The sequence below is a fragment of the Myotis daubentonii genome, chromosome 11 (genome assembly GCF_963259705.1).
Source record: "Myotis daubentonii chromosome 11, mMyoDau2.1, whole genome shotgun sequence".
NCBI classification, from domain to species: domain Eukaryota; kingdom Metazoa; phylum Chordata; class Mammalia; order Chiroptera; family Vespertilionidae; genus Myotis; species Myotis daubentonii.
In genome coordinates this window covers 40,085,968-40,108,892 of record NC_081850.1, presented here as the reverse complement: position 1 = coordinate 40,108,892, position 22,925 = coordinate 40,085,968, and the positions used below count along the sequence as shown (strand labels likewise).

The 22,925-nt window shown below is 40.3% G+C and overlaps 1 protein-coding gene and 1 long non-coding RNA gene across 2 annotated transcripts in view; both read right to left on the bottom strand.

Annotated features, from left to right (window-relative positions):
* The window catches only part of LOC132211993 (uncharacterized), a 113,800-nt gene that overhangs the window by 11,576 nt on the left and 79,299 nt on the right, over positions 1–22,925 (bottom strand). The gene's annotated exons all lie outside the window — the stretch shown is intronic.
* The window catches only part of C11H9orf85 (chromosome 11 C9orf85 homolog), a 50,405-nt gene that overhangs the window by 11,576 nt on the left and 15,904 nt on the right, over positions 1–22,925 (bottom strand). The window contains exon 2 of the mRNA XM_059656908.1: positions 8,841–8,947. Coding sequence (XP_059512891.1) covers positions 8,841–8,947 — 107 coding nt within the window. The remainder of the gene's footprint in view (positions 1–8,840; positions 8,948–22,925) is intronic.

Sequence of the window (22,925 nt, the reverse complement as noted above, 5' to 3'; positions counted from 1 at the left end):
GTGGGGGGTGTGCAGGAGGCAGCTGATCGATGTTTCTCTCTCATCGATGTTTCTAACTCTCTATCCCCCTTCCTTCCTCTCTGTAAAAAATCAATAAAATATATTCAAAAAGTAGGCTTCATACACAGGTGAGCGATTGATGACAATAATGAAAACAACTTTTACCTTTAAATAATATATTCAAAACAGATAGAAAATCTTCTTTTTGACAGATAGCACTGATTCATGTTCATGGATCAACATCCTATATATTAAAAGCCTAATATGCTAAGTGTCTGGTCATCTGGTCAGCCATTCAACCAATCAAAGTGTAATCTATCCTATCTAATAAAAGAGAAACATGGTAACTAGCCGTACCTCCGCTACCCTTCCCATTGGCTAATCAGGGCGATATGCAAATTAACTGCCAGCCAAGATTGTGGCTGGCAGCCAGGCAGCTTGAAGCGAACATGAGGCTTGCTTGCTTCAGTGACGGAGGAAGCCAAAGGTCCCTGCCTGCTGCTGTTGGCCTCTGAGCTTGCAGTTTGAAACATTGTTAGAAATATAGAAGCTAAACAAAACCCCAGAAACCTACTTTCAGCCAGCCGGGATCTCAGAGCTGGAGTTGATACAGTGTTTCGATTATAGAACCCAAACAAACCAGATACCTGCTTTCAGCAGCAGAGGCCTCAGAGCTGGAGCCAAGCCTCAGAGCTAAAGCTGGCCCAGAATAAAAAAAAAAAAAAAAAAAGGAGCGGTTGGGAGCTTCAGTCATCTGCCAGCCTGAAAACAGCCCTCAGTCCCTCACCCAGACTGGCCAGGCACCCCAGTGGGGACCCCCACCCTGAAGGAGGTGTGACAGGCTGCAAACAGCCATCATCCCCTCATCCAGGCTGGCCAGGCACCCAAGCAGGACCCCACCCTGATCCAGGACACCCCGCAGGGCAAACCAGCTGGCCCCTACCCATGCACCAGGCCTCTATCCTATATAGTAAAAGGGTAATATGCCTCCCAGCACCGGGATCAGCGGAGCCGAGAGGCCTCCCGGCACTGGGATCAGCATGACAGGGTGCGGCGCCCCAACCCCCCGCCCACGGGCCCTGCTCTGTGTGTGACGGGGTAGAGCCATAACCTCCCCATCAGCCCTGCCCTGAGTGTGACAGGGGAAGGTGCCCCAACCCCCTGATCGACCCTGCTCTGTGGGTGGCAGGGGGCGGTGCCCCAACTCCCCTATCGGCCCTACTCTGTGAGTGACAGGGGGGAGCTCCTCAACCCCCTGATCGACCCTGCTCTGTGCGTGACAGGGTATGGAGCCCCAACCCCCCTGATGGGCCCTGCTCTGTGAGTGACAGGCGGCAGCGCCCCAACCTCCTGATTGGCCCTGCTCTGTGCATGACAGGGGGTGGCACTGCAATCTTCCCATCGACCCTGCCTTGAGTGTGACAGGGGACGGTGCCCCAACTCCCCAATTGGCCCTACCCTGAGCATGACTGAGGGTGGCATCGCAACCTCCCGATCTGCCCTGCTCTGTGCATGACAGTGGGCGGCGCCCCAACTCCCCAATCAGCCCTGCTCTGAGCCTGACCAGGGGCTGCACCTAGGGATTGGTCCTGCCCTCTACCACCCGGGAGCAGGCCTAAGCCGGCAGGTCGTTATCTCCCGAGGGGTCCCAGACTGCGAGAGGGCACAGGCCGGGCTGAGGGACCCCCCTTCCCTCCCGAGTGCACAAATTTTTGTGCACTGGTCCTCTAGTATATATATAAAAGCCTAAGTGACTGGCCGATCATTTGACTGGCCGACTGGTAGCTATGATGTGCACTGACCACCAGGGGGCAGAAGCTCAATGCAGGAGTGCCGAGTTGCAAGGACTTGGCAGCTGCGGTTCTCAGGTGATGCACTCAGAACCAGAGAGGAGAGAGCTCAGTTCTGGGGCGCGTCACCCAAAAACCACTCTCTCACAATCCAGGATCCCTAGGGGGATGTCGGAAAGCCAGTTTCGGCCCGATCCCTGCAGGCCAGGCTAAGGGACCCCACCAGTGCACAAATCTGTGCACCGGGGCTCTAGTATGCTAATGATATACTAAGACCTCTCAGCCACTTGCTATGATGTGCACTGACCACCAGGGGGCAGACAGTCGACTGGTCAACCAGTCGTTATGATGTGCACTGACCACCAGGGCAGACGCTCCGATCAGTAGGTTAGCTAGGGTCCAGCTGATCGAGGCTGAGCAAGACAGACCAGACATAGTCCCTCCCTGGCTGGCCAACCTCCCATGTACCCCCCCTTGGCCCTGATCATGCACCAGGAGGGTCCCTCAGCCTGGCCTGCACCCTCTCTCAATCCAGGACCCCTCAGGGGATGTCAGAGAGCCGGTTTTGGCCCAACAGAAGAACGACTGGTTGCTATGATGCGCACTGACCACCAGGGGACAGACACTCAATGCAGGAGCTGCCCCCTGGTGGTCAGTGCACTCCCACAGAGGGAGCGCTGCTTAGCAAGAGGCCCTGAGCTGGGGTCACGGCTGGCAAACACAGTGGCTTTGGCGGGAGCCTCTCCTGCTTCCACGACAGTGCTAAGGATGTCTGACTGCCCGCGGGCCTGCCGTCAGTTGGACATCCCCCGAGGGCTCCCAGACTGCAAGAGGGTGCACTGGGCTGAGGGACAGCCCCCCTCCCAAGTGTAAAAATTTCGTGCACCAGGACTCCAGTTACATAATAAGAGGAAAGATAAATGAACAAATGACAATTTATGTGGAACCCCCAAAGGGACAGCTTGAGATTAACTGCATTGTCTAATAAAGAAAACAGGTCTCTTGATTATTTTTCCCTCCATTCTCTGGTGCCTTCCTCAAAATGTTTTCTATAAACATTGTTTATAGTAAGTGCTCTTCTACTTTTAATTTATAACTTAAAAAATTGATTTTAGAAAGAGGAAGGGAGAAAGAGAAACACACAGAGAGAAATACTGATTTTTGTTGTCCCATTTATTTATGCATTTTTTGGTTGATTCTTGTATGTGTACTGACTGGGGATTGAACCCATAACCTGAGTGTATCTTGAGGCCACTATAATCGACTCAGTTGCCCAGCCAGGGCCTAATTTATAACTTTTCTAAATCTCTCTCTCCTTTTTTCACTTCATCATTAGTCTGCAATCTTACCTTGTGCCCTATAAACAAGTAATTAATGCCAATTGATGGACCAAGACTCCAGTGCCAAAGAATGAGTGTAAAGTACTGCTATGAATATAACCTCAAGCTGGTGAATATATCTGGTGCTCTCAGTGTATTAATTTGCTTTCTTTGAAAAATGAGTGCAGTGGCCCTCTTTATTAAGCAGGATTTTAGGAGTATAAGCTTCTTTCCTTTAAAAATAAGGGGTTAACAAATGCTGGCAAGGGTGTGGAGAAATTGGAATCCTTGTGCACTGTGGGTAGGATTGTAAAATGGTGCAATCTCTATGGAAAAAGTATGAAGAGTCCTCAAAAACTTAAAAATAGAACTACTGTATGATTCAGCCAGTCTTAAAGAGATATTTACACAATGTTCATAGCAATATTCACAATAGGCAACAGACGAATGATAAAGTGAAAACAGAGAGATAGATTTTAAAAAGTTATAATGTAGGCCCTGTCCAGGCAGCTGAGTTGATGAGTGTGTCCTCCCGAAACACAATTGTGAAAGCAACACAAATGTGCATCAGGGGATGAATAAACAAACTGTGCTGCACACACACACACACACACACACACACACACACACACTTTTCATCCTTAAAAAGTAAGGGAATTCTATCACATGCTACAACCTGGACAAGCCTTTAAGACATTATGCTCAGTGAAATACACTGGTCACAGAAGGACAAATACTGTATAATTTCATTTATATGAGGTCTTTAAAGTAGTTAAATTCATAGCAATAGAAAGTAGAATAGTGGTTACCAGGGGATGGAAGGAGCTGACCAGGGAGTTGTTGTTTAATGTGAATAGTTTCAAATTTGCAAGATGAAGAAGTCCTGGAGATGTGTTGCACAGCAACGTGAATATTAACATTACTGAACTATCTACACTTAAAAAAGATGGTAAATTTTATGTTGTATGTTTTTTACTATCACCACAAAAATAGATAAATAGTTAACTTTAAAAAGAACAGGGCTTATCTAAAAAAGATTATCTTGAAGGTCAGAGTTTGGCTAATTTGATTGAAAAACTTTTGTAGTAAAGAGGGAGCCAGCATATTGTTAGTCAAATCACGGAGTGGCATGACCTGTTGGCAACATCTCATCCCGCTCTAGTATCTGATTTTCTCTCAAATAGCATTTCTCCCTGCCAGGCTCAACTGCCCCACACACTGTAGTAGACATATAAAAAGCAGGACTTCTCTGGGAACAAAGCTTCCATCCTGCTGCTAGAAACCCAACTCTTCCCCATAGGAGGCCTTAAGTCAAACTATAGACCAATGGAGGTATCTATAATAATTAAAGCATAATATGCAAATCAACCAAACGGCCGAACAGCAGAACGACCATCTGGATGCTCACGCTATGACACACACTGGCGCCAGGCCAGCCAAGGCAGGTGTGATGTGATTGGTGGGGGGGCCCTCGCCATCACCCCACGATTGCCCTACAGAGGGAGGCCCAGGCTACTCAGCCTGCAGTGCTGCGGTGGGGCCTCCCTCTGCAGGGTGATCGATCAAGGGGCTTCTGGGCTATGAGAGGGCACAGGCCAGGCTGAAGGACCCCTCCCCCCCCCCCCAGTGCACGAATTTGTGCACCAGGCCTCTAGTTTGAGTATAACTGAGATAGAATATAATTAATTTATTTATTTAATGCAATGAAGTACAAAGAGATTAGATTAAAAACTAAAAGGCAATACATTTAAAAACTACAGTAGGTCCTCGGGTTACGTCGCAGATCCGTTCCTACAGTGCGATGTAACGCGATTTTTGCCTTAAGTCAGAACCCACCTACGTAAGCACCTATGTCACTCACATGGAACACATACACAGCAGTAATGAGGTGAAACAGTAAAAAAAAATTTAAAGAAAGATAACAATTCCTGACCTTTACTTGTGGTAAATAAATAATAAAAAACATAGAGCACATATGTACATGTCAAAATGATGGAACTTTTTCTTTTTTATAAATAAATGGGAGACAGTGACGTAACCACGAAACAACGTACGTCGAGAGGACTGTCTGTATTAGTTAGAAAGGGCTAAACACCCGGATGTGAAGACCAGGTCCTCAGGAGGAGTGCCTTTGTTTGGTGAAAAGATGTAATGAAAAGCAGCGTGTTAGGCATAAAGCACCCACATTTGTGGAAATGGTAGGCTAGGCATCCCTAGAGCAATGCTGGTTCCAAGGCATGTTCCTTCCTTCTGCACCTGACCTACTTTTAGGATGAAATCTACTTTCAACCACATTCTTCTTGTGGCATTTAAGCCCCCTTCTCACCATTCTGGACAGTTCTGTGTTAGCCTGCTGTATTTAATGAACTCCCTGCAAGCTTTTGTTTTATTCAAGAATTCTGTAGCTGCAGAGTCTGAAAAAAACTGACCTAAGATATTGAAGGGAACAAAATTTTGCCACCCTGAAGCTGCCTTTTTGGCATTTTGATTTTAAATTGTTTATTAAAAAGACAAAAGACTCAGAAAGAACCTTTGGCCCTCCCCCCTTTCCTGCCCAAGAGCTGCAGACAGAAGCCTGCTTTGGGAAGAGAGCCTTGGCTTAATCACCTTAGGAATCTTCACCCTAGCATTAGTCAGGAAGACTCCAGCTTGTTAGCAAGAATATTCCTGCCACTCTTGTTCTGCACTCCCTCAACTACCTGTAAATTGCCCATTCTCACTCCTGAAATCTAAGACTCCATCCCCACCCTCCACCCCCACCTTTTCTCCTTTGTCCAAAAATATCTTATATACCCAATGTTGCCTGTCTTTGGAATTTTCAGGGCGATGTGAATTCCCCATGAACATGTATTAAAACCTTTATTTTCTCCTGTTAATTTTATTAGTCCAGCCTAGAAAAACCTAGACAGTTTAAGAGTATTAATATTCTTTTAGCCCCCACAGTATATATGTCGCTTCAGTGGCTTGACCCTGTGAGTATCCATTGATTTTGTACACAGCAGTTTCTCAACCAAGATACTATTGACATGTTGGGTTGGATTGGTCTTTGTTGTGCGGGCTGTCCTGTGTACTGTAGGATGTTTGGCAGCATCCCCGGCCTCTACCCACTATATGCCAGTAGCATCCCTCCCAGATCCTATAGCCATGGCAATAAAAAATGTCTCCAGACATTCCCAAATGTCCCTGGGGTCAAAATCCCCTTTCCTGTTGACAACTACTGATACAGAGGACTTACAGGTCCAATTCTAAGCTCAGACCTCAGTCTGTTTTGGGCCTGCTGCTGTGTTATTCCAGCTTCTCCTTTCTTTTCCACTACTATGGCCATGTTAAACATTAGCTAGCACTGTATTTTTCTTTTATGGGTAGGAAGAGAAAAGAAGCAGCTAGAGATTCTAACACAAGTTTGGGTATTTGCCTACCATATTTGTAAATTAATAGGAGAAAAAGATTACTTAGTTACCTGAAATACAAGGCAGAAGACGTTTGTAGGTATCAGTTTAGGCATTTCAGTACCTGAATGTAAAATTTGTTTCTCTAAATACATGTGTGTGTGTTTTTTAAAGGTAGAATTTAATAAGTATAAATCCTAACAAAAGAAAAATTTAATTTGTAAGTGGTTATGCTTGATCAAAGCATTTAAAATGGCAAAACAAGTTATGCTTCAGTGGGGGTCTAAAATACATATAAATAGTTTTCCTCCCACTTTCTAAATTCTTCTGGTTTGGCTAATAACCAAATTAAAAGATAGATATTAACAGGAGAAAATAAAGTTTAATACATGCACATGGGGAATTCACATAGACATGATAAATCCATAAAAATTCCAAAGACAGTGAGGCAACACTGGGTATATAAGACATTTCTGGACAAGGAGAAAAGGGGTGGGGGTGGGGTGAGATAATAGATTTCAAAAGTGAGAATGGGCAATTTACAGGTAGTTGAGGATGACAAAACATACTTGGCAGGAAAATCCCTGCTAAGTGACTGAGAAACAATGGGGCACAGTGGGTATCTAGCTAATAGGCACCTGCCCGAAGTTCTCTTGTTTACCCTACTTAATTCAAATTGGGCTAAGGGGAAAGTCATAAGATCTCCTTCCAGAAGCTGGGTTCTTTGTCTGAAACTCTTGGGCAGGAAAGGGGGGAGGGTCAAAGGTTCTTTCTGGGTCTTTCGTTTCTTAGTAAACAGCTTAAAAATCAACATCCAAAAAGCAGCTTCAGGGTGGCAGAATTTTGATCCCTTCACATCCCATCAAGCATCTTTCATCACTGGATTTAAATCCCTTACAATGTTGGTCAAGTCTTAATATGCAGAGAAAGCAAGGTGGATATAGATGAGTTATCCTTTCTATAAGACTCTCCATGCTAGATTAGAGTTTGAAACCCGGGCTTTCTAAAATGCCTAGTGTGTCACATGTTCAGTGTAATCTGAAATTCATAATGTTCTAGGCCAGACAGGTGACCTCTTAAGTAACACGTCTGGGCCATGTTTGGACTAGTAGTTTCTTAGTCTCTCATTAGCCATCATTTGTTTTGCAATACCCGAGGCTTCTTTATTTCTAGAGATCTTCCTTAATGTCATCTTGTCTGTATTTTGGTATTTATACAATATATTTTATTTCCCTCATTTTACACTCGTCACCAGCTATTGTATGGCTAACCTCATCTGTCTCAGGGAGAAGCAGCTCCTGAGGTGCCCATCTCCTGGACCTAACTGAGGTCTCTCACAGGCCCCTGGGTTACACTGCTCTGCCCAGGCAGTGGCAACATCACCATGAACTTCCCTGACTCCAAGTTATAGATTCACAAATGTCTGACAGAATTTTTCAATAAAAAAATAAACAGCAAAGGTTATATCCTGTTTATTTTTTAGACTAATGTTCCAAACTTTAAGTAAAACTTCCTCCCATGAAGGAAGAGAAAATACATTTAAGGAAGCTGCCACTACTACTCAAAAACTAAAAGGAAAATAAAGCAACATTGTATAACTGTGTTCTAAATAGCTACTACATAGACTACCAAACTAAAACTCAAAATGTAAAAACACGATCACGTACATTAATGCTAACTTTTATATTTCAAATGATCATTTTTCTCTTTTAGGCAGAAATTACCCTTCAATGTGGCCCTTATTCAGCTGAGCTAAAGGATATAAGGGAACAACACTAGTACGCACATAAGGCTGATAAAACAAAATCCAAGAATTAAAAAAAAAGGCTGAGGGACAGAGGAATGAGGAACGAAGTCCAGTATCTTTTCATTTAAACCCACCTATTCAAAGGAATGAAATTATCAGTTATCAATTTAGCAGTTTATTTATGAGACTCCAGCTCAGCCATTTCAGTAATCTTCATGGGTTGCATTAAAAAGTCAGAGCTGTTTTAAGGCCCCCTTGGTAAAGATGATCCATAGTAAATACTGACACCTCATCAGTGAGAGGTAGACTTGCAAAACAAATATTCCCCTCTCTGCCCTAACCCACCTTTCATGCACAAGAGTCTATAAAAATGGTGATTACTTATGGAAGAATGGGTCAGGGAATGATCAATCAGTTTTTCAATCTATTTGCCTTCACAAAGCAGGATTCAGCATATAAGATAAAATTCTACCTGGGAGAATGGAATTTTTTTTTCCTATTTACCTTAATATTTATTTGAATACAATTTTGAAAATTGGGGAATGAAATAATAAACTATACGATACTGGCAAGGTAATTAATAAACTTAACTCACCATTTTTTAGGCTTTGACAATGGTTTGTATTTGCTGTATTTTACACGCCATTCAAGAACTTCTTTACAGCGCTGACATACTCCATCATGAAGTTTTGTATTAATTTTCTAAAAAAACAAAGAGAAAAGCAAATTGAGAATTTCATCTGTACGCTAGCATTGCAAACCCCATGAAAAAGGCACACAAGAAATTTAAGTTTTTTAAAAACAGCAACCTAACTGTAATCTGTGTTGACGCCTTATGTGTATTTTTATGTACATTCCTCAATTTGCTTCTTTACAAAAGCAAAGATGCTTCACTGGTGTTCCTCAGAATCATCTAAGAAACTTTTTAACCTGCAGGAGTGTTTTGAAAGTCCTCACCATTGATTCTGATGTGTACATATGTTAAAACTCAAACTGTACAGTTAATGTATGTGCATTTTACTGTATGTAAGTTATATCTCAATAAAAACATAATAAAGAAAACCTAATTCATATTTTAAGACTCTTTTGACAATTCACACTTTACCATTGAGGAATAAGAAATTAGACTTAGAAATGAGATAGTCCGAAATTGTCAGTCTATAGCGGAGACTATGAAACTTGAGAAAGGAGTGCCAGGGAGAAGCAGTTGCAAGCAAGAAGACATTAAATTACTCAGTTGAATCCTTTTGTATTCTCATGTAAAGAAAAATGTTTTAGAAAACTTACCTTGCTAATCTTGTTTCTTCAAGACAGAAAATAAACACTCATGTGCAGTAAATATCAGTGGTGGGAAAAGGGCTTCACGAGGGGGAAAACCCCATTTTTATTATAATTTTCTTTTCAAAGTGTGTTGGGCATTAGGAGGATGGACATTTTTTAAATGTGTCATGTTCTCCATAAAAGTTTTATATTTGATAATATGTTCATCTGATTCAGAACCTAGATTCTATATTTTCACTAAGTTACTTGCGGTGGAAGCCTGGTCTTTGCCTACTGTTGGAATAATGAGTGGAGAAAATTTTACGTTTTCTTTGCTTTTATTTCTCTTTTGTGTTTCTCAAGAGGAAAAAGAAAAGCATCACAAAAAAGCGGATTCTTTGGAAGGTTATTTTTATTTGATACTAAATTTAAAGTAAAACGTTTAATGATCATCTGAAACAAAACTTCCGAACAGGGCTTGCTATTCTTCAAAGTTCTAAACAAGAAGGCAAAATAATTTCACAAAACATTCATCCAAAGAGAAAGTATTTCATAGGATATTTTTGAACACCTTAAATTGAGCTGTGAATATATTATTTCAATTTAACTCTGTGGTGAAAAACGTAATTCTGTTACTTAATGACTTGTGTATGAGTATTCCTTTCTTCCTGACCTAGATGGAGAGTCCCTGGGAAAATAAATTCTGCGTGCCATTATGCTTCTTCTCACTGTGGTCTGCTAATTACTGCCCAAAACAACGAAATCTGTGCTTGATATCAAACTCCTCTTCTGAGCAACCTTGATACTCAGTTATCGCCTACAAGGCTTGCTAAGAAATCCTCACAGCCAAAGTTCACATTTCATCATTTGTTCTCCCTGCCTTCTGTTGCCTACAGTATCTTACTAAAAGCATTAAGTATATTTTCATAACTCTAGCACTGGGAACAAGATAATGACTTGACTATGATTACAATATGAATGTGGTAAACTTTCTAATTAGAATATGCTTAGAATGCAAAGTGTTTCCTTACCTGAAATTTGATCAAATTTAACACTCTGCTTGTTAACTAGGAAGCATTACTTGGTTTCTTGTTTGTTTCTGTATCCAATTTCTGACCAGTTCATCTTGATTTACAAAGCTGCGCATAGTTTTGAAACTGGTTTCTTTAGGTGGATTGACAGTAGGACAAAACAGGTCTTTGTGGGAACTTGTCCTGTGAGCGATGTGTGAAGCAGTGTAAATGCAGATGCTGCACAGAGCTCACATAACTAACAGGCACTACTACAAAACTAAACTTGATTTCCATGGGTTAAGAAATGAGTGGAAGTAAGAATGAGAATAGTACTTTCACTTAAAAATAGCTGCAGAAAGAGAGAGAACCAAACACCTTGTTTCCTGAATTTTGGCAAACTAGAGAAAGTTAATTCCAGAGATGTGAGCAATGAAAGCTGTCTTAGCTTTAGGAATCATTCTGCCTTGGGCAAAGAACTCAGCAATCCTATCGTACTCACACCTGTGATGTTTACAGCTAACCCTGTGTGTGCGACTTATTTTAGCATATCCCTCATGGTAGAAGATTCACTGGAAATGGATTTTCAACAGCAATCAGAATCGGAATTTTTCTTGAAAATTTCATTTTTAACTCTATATTTTTAATTAATGAAGGGAGGTATACTATGCCACTGTTTTACTTTTAACATTCCTGAAAGAATTATGGTGTACAAAAAAACCACAAAACTTAATGAACAATTATATTAGTTACTCTTGAATGATATTCAAATTCTTTTCCCCTCACAATAGTATCATCTTTCTGTTAAAGGACACTTTATATTAAGGTTATTAAGGTTAAGATTTAAGCATATAACTATAAAATCGAAATATAAAATACTTAGTTTTCTAAGCGCAAAAGCCTTGAAAGATCATTTAATTCAACAAGGCTACTTTCAAGATCTTTAAAGAAAAAAGGTCTTCTGTGGGAGATTCCACTGAATTTAGGAATCTCAGTTAAAGAAGAAACCTTATTTATCAAGTGAATACTTTTTTTAAAAAGGTCAGAATAAACTTAAGGTGTATCAAAAGATACTACTACTTAATATATACATAAAGTCTTAGCCATCACTAATTCATACAGCATATTTATAGTAAATGTTATCCCTGCTCTAAATATTCTGCTGTCAGACAATGCACTTTGGTAATATAACACAGCAATCCCAAAAAGAAATTGGGTGAGGACTTCAAATCCCAAGAAGATAGCAAGAGTAAATTGTAAATATAACATCTGTATCAACATGCTGATGCTGAAAAATATTTTACGAAATATAAAGTATCCTTTAACTGTTAAGGATGAAACTACTGTGTGTGCGGGGTGGGGGGGGGGGGAAGTGGGGGGGGGGAGTTTGAATACCATTCAAGAATAATATAATCTTTCATTATGATTTTTTGTACATCATAATTCAGAAATGCTAAAAGTGAAACAATGGCATATTTCATGTCCTTTATTAATTGGGGAAAGATAGGCTTTAAAAATGAACTTTTAAGGAAAATTTCAGTTCTAACTGCGGTTGAAAATCCATTTCCATGGAATTTCCTGCATTAAACCTCCCCACAAAATAAGACGTTTTATATCTTAATCATATTTAAGTATATATTATTTTTAAGTTTTCTGGTAACAGTCCCTTAGTCTAAATTTGATTAGAGAATAAAAGATCTCTGGATTTGGGAGCAAGAACTTAACTAGTACTAGTATATGACTGTCTTTTAGGCTGTGGCTTTCAAATCATAAGCTACATTTTAAATCCTTTTAATATGGCTAGCACATCGTGGGGTATCAAGTATCTTATAAAATAAATACAAGCAAAAAAATAAACGAGGGAATCAGATTGGGGGGAAATGAGGGTAGGTAGGGAAAATTAGGAAGCAGTCAGGAGTGCTGCTGGGAAGTACTCCTGCTAGAGATGAACTACAAGGGGGATGTGAACTTTCTAGCAGCCAGTAAGACAGAAGCTCTGCTCCTACCTAACTCAGTGTCTGTAACATGCCAAAATTCTCAGAAACAGCACAACTGATCCTGTTATTCAAACCCAAAGTTTCATCTTTCCCAAAGAGAACACCCACCATACAATACAGTAAGCAATGGTCTCTAAAACATCCTTACAATACAAAGCATTTCACAGCGCTGCTTTCTACCCCAGTTCTCAAGGTGCACGTTACATAATGCTAAGCACGGCATGGCAAAATAAAGTTATTCTTAGGGGTGCAATGCAGGTACAGCTGCCTGATATTTTCGTAGGATCTATAGCAATGCACTGCGTATCATAATGACATCAGGAAAAGTACTCAACTGAGTCTAAAAACATTCTTCTCTATTACGAAAATTTCCAAACATGCAGAAAAGTTAAAAAGGTAATACTATACATAGCCATATATACACTGTATAGAGACAACTATTGGCATTTTATCTATTTGCTTCTTATGTGTGTGTATTTAAAATAAGTTGCAGACATCAACACACTTCCTCTATTAATTATATATATCCTAGAAATATTTTCTCCTACTTAACCACAATACTGTTACCCATACTTCAGAAAAATGAAAAATAACTCCAATGTTATTGAATGTAGCCATCGACACTGACATTTCCTCAACCGCCCCGCCCTGTTTATCTCTCTTTTGATCTAGAAGGGTTTCCTCTATTACACTGTTTTTGAAAATACTAGGCAAGTTGTCTTCAAGAATATCCCACATTATGGATTTATCTGATTGTTTTCTAATGGTATAATTTAACTCACTGCTTTATCTCCTATATTTTTTTAAAGTGGAAGTTCGGTTTAAAGTCTTGATTGGATCCAGGTTCAGTACTGTTCATAATAGTTCATACAGGCTGCTGCTATGAACTTCATATTACTCTAAGTCGTGAAGCACAAAATGTCCTGTTCTTGCCTAGTCAGCAACGAAAAATTTGATGGATCACTTGGTTAAACTGGACAGCATTGATCTCTTCTAAGTATAAAGATTAGCAATAATCTATGGGGGTCATTTCAATATACTGCTCCACAATAGCATTTCATGTCATGATTTTAGCATCCATTCAATATCCTTTGCTTGAATAAATCATTTTAAATGTTAACTTTATCATGCTTTCTAAATTAATTAATTTTTAAGAAGGTTCACAGCTAATGTCAGTTTTGAGGTATAATCTCTATACAGTAAAACTATGGTTCTATGAATCTGACAACCAAAATATAGAACACTTCCATCACTCTAAAAAGTTCCCTTATGCCCCTCCGTGGTCAATGCCCACTAACACTCCCCAGGCAACACCAATTTTTTAAAAAATATTTTTATTGATTTCAGAGAGGAAGGAAGAGGGAGAGATAGAAACATCAATGATGAGAGAGAATCATGGATTGGCTGCCTCCTACATGCCCCTCACTGGGGATCGAGCACAGAACCTGGGCATGTGCCCCTGACCGGAACTGAACCCAGGACCCTTCAGTTCGCAGGCCAAAACTCTATCCACTGAGCCAAACCGGCCAGGGAAACAATGATTTTTTATTTTTTTATTTTTTATTTTTTATTTTTTTAATTAAATCTTTATTGTTCAGATTATTACATTTGTTCCTTTTTTTTCCCCCCCATAACTCCCCTCCTCCCAGTTCCCGCCCCACCCTCCGCCCTCACTCCCCACCCACTGTCCTCATCCATAGGTGCACGATTTTTGTCCAGTCTCTTCCCACATCTCCCACACCCCTTTCCCCCCCAAGAATAGTCAGTCCATTCCCTTTCTATGTCCCTGATTCTATTATAATCAACAGTTCATTCTGTTCATAAGATTATTTATTCACTTGATTCTTAGATTCACTTGTTGATAGATGGATATTTGTTGTTCATAATTTGTATCTTTATCTTTTTCTTCCTCTTCCTCTTCTTAAAGGATACCTTTCAGCATTTCATATAATCCTGGTTTGGTGATGATGAACTCCTTTAGCTTTTCCTTATCTGTGAAGCTCTTTATCTGACCTTCAATTCTGAATGATAGCTTTGCTGGATAAAGTAATCTTGGTTGTAGGTTCTTGGTATTCATCACTTTGAATATTTCTTGCCACTCCCTTCTGGCCTGCAAAGTTTCTGTTGAGAAATCAGCTGACAGTCGTATGGGTATTCCCTTGTAGGTAACTGAGTTTCTTTCTCTTGCTGTTTTTAAGATTCTCTCTTTATCTTTTGCTCTTGGCATTTTAATTATGATGTGTCTTGGTGTGGTCCTCTTTGGATTCCTTTTGTTTGGGGTTCTCCGCGCTTCTTGGACCTGTAAGTCCATTTCTTTCACCAGGTGAGGGAAGTTTTCTGTCATTATTTCTTCAAATAGGTTTTCAATATCTTGCTCTCTCTCATCTTCTGGCACCCCTATAATTCTGATGTTGGTACGCTTGAAGCTGTCCCAGAGGCTCCTTACACTATCTTCGCATTTTTGGATTCTTTTTTCATTTTGCTTTTCCGGCTGGATGTTTTTTGCTTCCTCGTATTTCAAATCATTGACTTGATTCTTGCGCTCCTCTGGTCTGCTGTCGGGCGTCTGTATAATATTCATTATTTCAGTCTGTGTGTGCTTAATTTCTAGTTGGTTCCCCAGTATAAGATCGAGGGTCTTATTAGTTTTCGTGTAGATCTCATTAAGTTTATCGGCAGCTTCTAAACAGTTCTTGAGAGACCTTAAAAGTGTGGTTCTGAACTCTATTTCTTCCATTGACAATTTTGTCCTGTTTCTTTGTCTCCGCATTTTGTTATGCTTCCTTGGTGCACCCCCTAGTGGTCTTTGTTCGCAGTCTTATAGATAAATCTTGATTGTTGTAGCTAATTCCAGGGAGGGTTTGACCTCCAGGCCAAGTGGCTATGAGGATCAGCTGTGTCAGCAGTGAGAGAACTTCTGTCCTCTAGGGAGGTGCTAATCTAGCCTTTGCCTGAGGCTATCCGGCAAATGCCTCTGTGCAGGGCTTGGGCGGGGCGGGTCGCACAGGATCAACAGGGTGGGCCTGAGAGAGCAGTTATGGCGGCTCTCAGTCCTGTCCCCAGGGGCTCTGCCTCTCTGAGTCCCAGCACCCGCTGCAAAGCTCGGAGAGAAAGCTGCACTCGCTCTGACCGAAGCCAGACAGTCCTGCTTCTCCCGTTTGAGTCTGGGTCCCTAAAGACTCGCCTGTATCTGGAGCTCAGAGTCTGCGACTCCCTCCCGATTGAAAACGCCAACCGCGCCCTCCGCCGCCAGCCCGCTCCACGCACTCCGCACCTCAGAATTTGACTTCAGCACTGCGCCTCCTCTGAGTATCCGTGTGCGTTTCTCTTTCCTCCTAGTTGTAGGACTTCCACTCAGCCAGCATTCCTGTGGTTCTGGGTGATGTCCCTTCCGTTTTTTGGTTTCACTTTTGAAGTAGTTGTTCAAAGCAGCAAACTCCGGCGTTAACCTATGCCGCCATCTTGGTTCTCCCAACAATGATTTTTTAAAATGTGCCTATAGTTTTGTCTTTCTCAAATGTCATAAAAATGGAATGATAAAGTATATTAACTATTTGAGGAGCTCATTCCATATATATATATACTGATTACAGAGAGAAAGGGAGAGGGAGAGAGAGATAGAAATATCAGTGATGAGAGAAAATCATTGATCGGGAACTCATTACTTTTTATTGGTGAATGGTATTCAACTGTATGGATGTGCTATAATGTTTATTCATTCACCATCTGAAGGACATTCTGAGCTGTTTCTAGTTTGAAATGCTAATAAATATTTACATACAAGAACTGATATCCTAACAATATTATATGCAAAGATGTTTATTTCTCTTGAGCTAATATCTTTAAAAAATGGTATTTTGGGTTATATGACTATATTATACTTAATTTTATAAAAAACTAATAGAGTTTCAACATGGCTGTACCATTTTGTATTCCCACTAACAATGTATGAGGATCATTTTTCTTCATCCTTTCCAGTGCTTGAAATTGTAAAAAAATTTATTTTAGTCATTCAAATATGTGTGTAGTTTTAATTTGAATCTCCCTGATCCTATAATAATAAAGAGGTAATATGGAAATTGACCATCACACCCTCACAAAAGATGGTCATCTCCATGTGGTCATAAGATGGTTGCCACAAAATGGCCAGCAGAGGAGGGAAGTTGTGGGCGATCAGACCAGCAGGGGAGGGCAGTTGGGGGCTACCGGGCCAGCAGGGGAGGACAGTTGGGGGGATCAGGCCGGTAGGGAGAGCAGTTGGGGGTGATTGGGCCAGCACAGGAGGGCAGTTGGGGGCAACCGGGCCAGCAGGGGAGGGCAGTTGGGGGACCAGGCCAGCAGTGGAGGGCAGTTGGGGGCAATCGGGCCAGCAGGGGAGCAGTTAGGCATCGATCAGGCTGGCAAGGGAGTGGTTAGCGGGTGATCAGGCTGGCAGGCAGAAGCCGTTAGGGGCTGATCAGGCAGGCAGGCAGGTGAGTGGTTGGGAGTCAGCAGTCTTGGATTGTGAGAGGGATCCCAGATTGGAGAGGGCGTAGGCTGGGCTGAGGGGCACGCCCCTTTCAGTGCACAAATTTCATGCACTAGGCCTCTAGTAACTAATAATGTTAAACATCTTTTCATGTGCTTACTTGCCATTAAAATCTTTTGCCTTTTTTTCCAATTGGGTTATCCCTTTTCTTAGTATTGACATGTGAAGGCTAAGTATATATTCTGGATACCAAACCTCTATTGATAAGTGCTTTGCAAATATATTCCCTCAATCTGTACTTTTATTTTCATTATCTTAACAGTGTTTTTCTAAGAGAAGAACTTTTAATTTCAATGAAAAACAAATTTTCAATTAATTCTTTAATGCACCATGCTTGTTGTTTCAAATCTAAAGAGTCTTTAAAGAATCATGAAAATTATCGCCAATGTTTTCTTCTGGAAGTTCAGTAATTTTAGGTTTTACTAGTACATTTAGTCTATGATCCACTTTGAGTTAATTTTTGTACATGGTGCAAATATTAATAGAGGTTCTTTTAAAATTATATATGTATGTCAAAGTTTTAGTGCCACTAAATTGCATCTGTATACATGTACATTTTAATCCTCACCTGAGGATATGCTTTTTATTGATTTTAGAGAGAGAGAAGAAGGGAGGGAGGGAGGGAGGTAGAGAGAGAAAAACATCGATGTGAGAGAGAAACATCAGTGATCAGCTGCCTCCCATATGTGCCCCACCTAGAGATTGAATCTGCAACCTAAGTATGTGCCCTGATGGGGAATCAAACCCACAACTTTTTTGGTATATGGGATGACACTACAACCAACTGAACCACCCAGCCTGGGCTTACTGCAATATTCTATCACATTAATCTATGAATCTATTCTTTTACTAGTACCACCTCATCTAGCTTACTGTAGCTTTAATGTTTTGAAATCAGTGCATCTTCCAACTCTGTTCCTTTTTAAAAAATTTTAGCTATTCTAATTCCTTTGCTTTTCCATGTACATTTTGGAATCAGTTTGTTGACTTCAACAACAACAAAAAGCCTACTATGATTGTGATTCAGATTATATATTGAAACTGTAAGTAAGGTTGGAGGAGAATTGACAATATTAAGTATTCCAATCCATGAACATTGCATTCCTGTGATAAACTCCACTGGTCTGTTATGTATTGTCCTTTATATTTATTAGTGAATATAATGTTGATGATTTTTGTGTCTAAATCCAATGAGGAATATTGTTCTACAGTTGTATTGGCTTTTTTCCTTATAATGTCTTTGTTTTTTTGTGTCTAGCTCAGTTGCTAAAGAAATTCACCCAACTGGAGAGGCTCAGTGATTGAGCATCGACCTATTTACCAGGAGTTATGGGACATGAAGGGTTGCTGGCTTGATCCCCAGTAGGGGGTGTACAGGAGGCGACCGATCAATGATTCTCTCTCATCATTGATGTTGTTATCTTTCTCTCCCTCTTCCTTCTTCTCTGAAATCGATAAAAACATATTTAAAAAATATAAGAAATTCACGTACATGCATTAAAAGGACTTAAAACAGAAATAAAAATTTTATATATCTTAGAAGAACACTAGAATATTAAAAATCTTGTAGAGTAAGCTCAAATCCATATTTTTTTAAACTATGAGTGTTTACATATAAATGTTCCTATTATAGAAATTTTATAAAAATATAAAAATTACATCTCATCACTGAGATTCTATACTTTCTGGCATTTCAAGCACATATATTACAGAAACTTGCATTTTTTCTGTACATGTGATTTTATAACTTTTGTCTTTGATTTTTTTCATATTAATATATACACTTTTACATTATGTTTTTATTGGCTGCATAATATTCTCTAAGAGTAACACTGTAATTTATTTAACCTATTCCCTATTACTGGACAGTTTTGTGGTTTCCAATTTCCAACTGAATATATTTTTAAAACGTATTATAAACATCAGAAAACTTTTAATGAACCTGCAAATTTTCATCACATTATATTTGCCCATATAAAGTTCTGATCTTATTTCAACAAGATAGTAAAAATAATAGGAATTTATCAGAGGCAAAGAATAATTGTTCCATTCTTTTTTTAAAATATATTTTTACTGATTTCAGAGAGAAAGGGAGAGGGATAGAAACATCAATGATGAGAAAGACTCATTGATTGGCTGCCTCCTGCACACCCCCTACTGGGGATTGAGCCCACAACCCAGGCATGTGCCCTTGACCAGAATCGAATCCAGGACCCTTCAGTCGGCAGGCCAACGCTCTATCCACTGAGCCAAACCAGCTAGGGCTAATTGTCCCATTCTTGAACAAATTATTTGGATATTGAAAAAGCACTTGTTTCCTAATATTGTTTATAAAAATTTGCTTTGCTTTTTTTATCCAGGCAGTTAAAATATTAAAAATAGAAGACATTGCCATTTCCCTTAAAAATTGAATTTAAAAAATTATTGCTATAATCAACTTAATATCACATTTACTACAGATAGAATAGCACTATTACATAATCCAGAATATCAATACTGAGGTCTATTCATTTAAAACTTTCAAACCTACAAACTCTTTTTTTTTTTACTATGATAAAAAGTAATAGCGTGAATATCTACTAGTTACTCATATAAGAAATACCTTATTTGGATAAGTTACTGAGTCTTACTATTTTTATGTATTTTATTATTTCACAAAAAGAGCTAGTAATATAAATAGCTCAGAAATATTTCTGAAGTGAGTTCTAGCAGTAAAGTTGGTTTTATTGTCATTTAAGGAAAAATACAAAGCTAAAGTTAATATAGGCTTATTTCTTTTTAGGAAAGTATAAATGTTCTTTTTAGGAAAGTATAGTGTAGCTAATTAGAGATTATAAGATTTTTTTTTTTTTTACAAAAGATTTCAGCCCATTCTCCTTTAAGCAAAATATTATCCTAGTTTTCTAAAATGCTTGATATATATATACATATATCTAATACATACATTTTGAGTTATCAATATTTGATTTTTACATGTAAAAGTTTAATTAAAAAATACCTAAGGCATTAAGAATGAGATATATTTCTACTATAAGCTAAAATCATTAACTTTCTTCCTTGAAGTCTAGTCTCTCTTCCTCCCATTCACTCTATATTTATAAGTCCATAAAACACCAATATCAAACGGAGAGAAGGGAAAATATATACTAGAAATACTCAAAATGTTCTTGTTCAGTATACTTACAACGTAAGCTTTTTCTAGTCAAGAAATAATATTTGGTTCCCTCTCCCACTTTTTTTGTTATTGCTGGAATCTTTAACAAGCAACATCTGCAAAAATAAACAATTGCATTTTTATCTAAAGACTGAATATAAAATGAGTTCTGATCATCCCAAACAGAGGACTATTCTTTCAATAAGGGGGTAGTGCTATTGTAGTTGCAATTATACAGAGAGGGTTTATGTAGAATCTACCCAAAGTACCTACTGATTTATTTCAGCAGCCAAGCAAACTACCCAGATTTTCACTGGCAAACAATGCAAAACGAACAATGCTGCAATATCTACTTCTGGCAATAGGGAAACCTATTAAGAAAGCAAATTTTTTCCCCTAATATTCTATTTCACCCATTTATTTTTAAGGTAAAGTTAAAATAAGTTGGTGCTGTGTTAACAAGCAAATAGTCTGTAGTATTTTAATAACTGAAACAATGCTTTGATAGACTAATCATAACTTTAAAAGGTATGGACAGCCCTGGATGGTGTGGTTCAGTTGGTTGGAGCATCATCCACTGCACTAGAAGGTCACAGGTTCGATTTCTAGTCAGGCACATACCTAGGTTGCAGGTTCGACTAGGGCAGTGGTTGGCAAACTCATTAGTCAACAGAGCCAAATATCAACAGTACAACGATTGAAATTTCTTTTGAGAGCCAAATTTTTTAAACTTAAACTATATAGTTAGGTACATTGATATTAACTTAATTAGGGTACTCCTAAGGCTTAGGAAGAGCCACACTCAAGGGGCCGAAGAGCCGCGTGTGGCTCACGAGCCGCAGTTTGCCGACCACAGGACTAGAGCATTCACACATTGATGTTTCTCAATGAATGAATGAACAAATGAATGAATGAATCAACACTAATAAAAGAGAAAAATGGTAATTGGCGTACGAGCTACCCTTTTCATTGGCTAATCAGGGCTATATGCAAATTAACTGCCAACTAAGATTGGCAGTTAACTGCCAACAAGATGGCGATTAATTTGCATATGTAGGCACAATGCAGGGAGGCAAAAGGGAAAGCAGGAAGAAGCCCGCTGCCACTGACAGTGATTGGAAACCCAGGGGGGAGCTAAGAGCTGGGGGGCAGGGAGAATCAGGTGCCTTTTCCGCCCTGGCCAGTGATAGCAGGAAGTAGGGGTGGAGCCAGCGATGAGTAACTAGTAGATATTCACGCTATTACTTTTTATCAGTCGAAGCTAGCAGTCCCAGGAGCTAGGGGTCCCTTGCCTGGGCCTAAAGCGGAGCCCACGATCACGGGGCCGCTGCAGCTGCGGGTCCCTGCAGCTGCGGGTCCCTGCTGCCCGGGCCGGACGCCTCAGCCAGAGGCGTCCTGCAGGGGCAGGGACGGAGCCCGCGCGATCGCGGCACCCCCCGCTGCCATTGTAGGTCCCCGCTGCCCGGGCCGGACGCCTAGGCCAGAGGCGTCAGGACTGGGCAAGGGGCCGATCCTGCGATTGGAGGGTGATGGGGGTCAACGCCTGAGGGCTCTCAGTATGTGAGAGGGGGCAGGCTGGGCTGAGGGACACTCGCCCCCACACACACCCAGTGCACGAATTTCGTGCACCGGGCCCCTAGTCCTATATAATAAAATCCTAATGTGCAAATTGACCAAATAGCGGAACAACCATTGGAACGAATGGTCGCTATGACGCGCACTGACCGCCAGGAGCTGCCCCCTGGTGGTCAGTGTGCTCCCACAGGGGGAGCGCCACGCAGCGGCGGTGGCAGGGGGCTCTCCTGCCTTCGCTGCAGGCGGGAGGTAAGGAGTGAGGAATCCCGGACTGCTAGGGCCCCGGACTGCGAGAGGGATGTCCACCAAGGGGTCCTGGACTACGAGAGGGCGCAGGCCAGGCTGAGGGACCCTCCCCTCCTCCCCATAGTGCATGAATATTGTGCACCAGGCCTCTGGTACATACATAAAAACTGTGGACACTTGAAACAAAGAGTACTCTGGTATAAAGATTTTTAATTCTCCTTACTTTGTTCTACAAGGTACAATTCAAAAGGCATACTATGAATGTTAAAGAATATTTTTATGGAAGGACCCATAATGAAATGCTAAAAACATATTAAAAGCAGAATATGAAATAATATCCTGACAAGGGAAATTTTGCCTTTCAACAATTAAAATATGGGTACTTAGTATTTTAAGATAATGTGCCTTCAATTACTTTAGAACCATCTTCATTATTAACTATAGGACATATTTATTTATTTATTTATTTTAAAAAATATTTTCATTGATTTTAGAGAGGAAGGGGGAGGGAGAGAACACTAATTTGTTGCCTCCTGCATGCCCCCTGCTGGGGATCGAGCCCACAACCCAATCATGTGCCCATGACAGGGAATCCAACTAAAGACCTCTCTGTGCATGAGACAATGCTCAACCAACTTAGCCACACCAGACAGGTACTATATTTTTAGTAAATGAATAACTCAAGAACAACTTCTCTAAATGGACATAAACAGCTTTATCATCAGAACAGTTCTATGGGAAATAAGCCTTTTCTACCCCAGAATTCTGCTGTAAATGACCAAAATGTTAATGGTTTTATTAAGGAATATTTTTTCTTTCCTCAAAAAAAGACTAACCTTACAAAGTAGGATTGTAACCCCAACTCTCCATTTGATCCTTCTCAAGAGCTTTTGCTAATACTTCTTCCTCT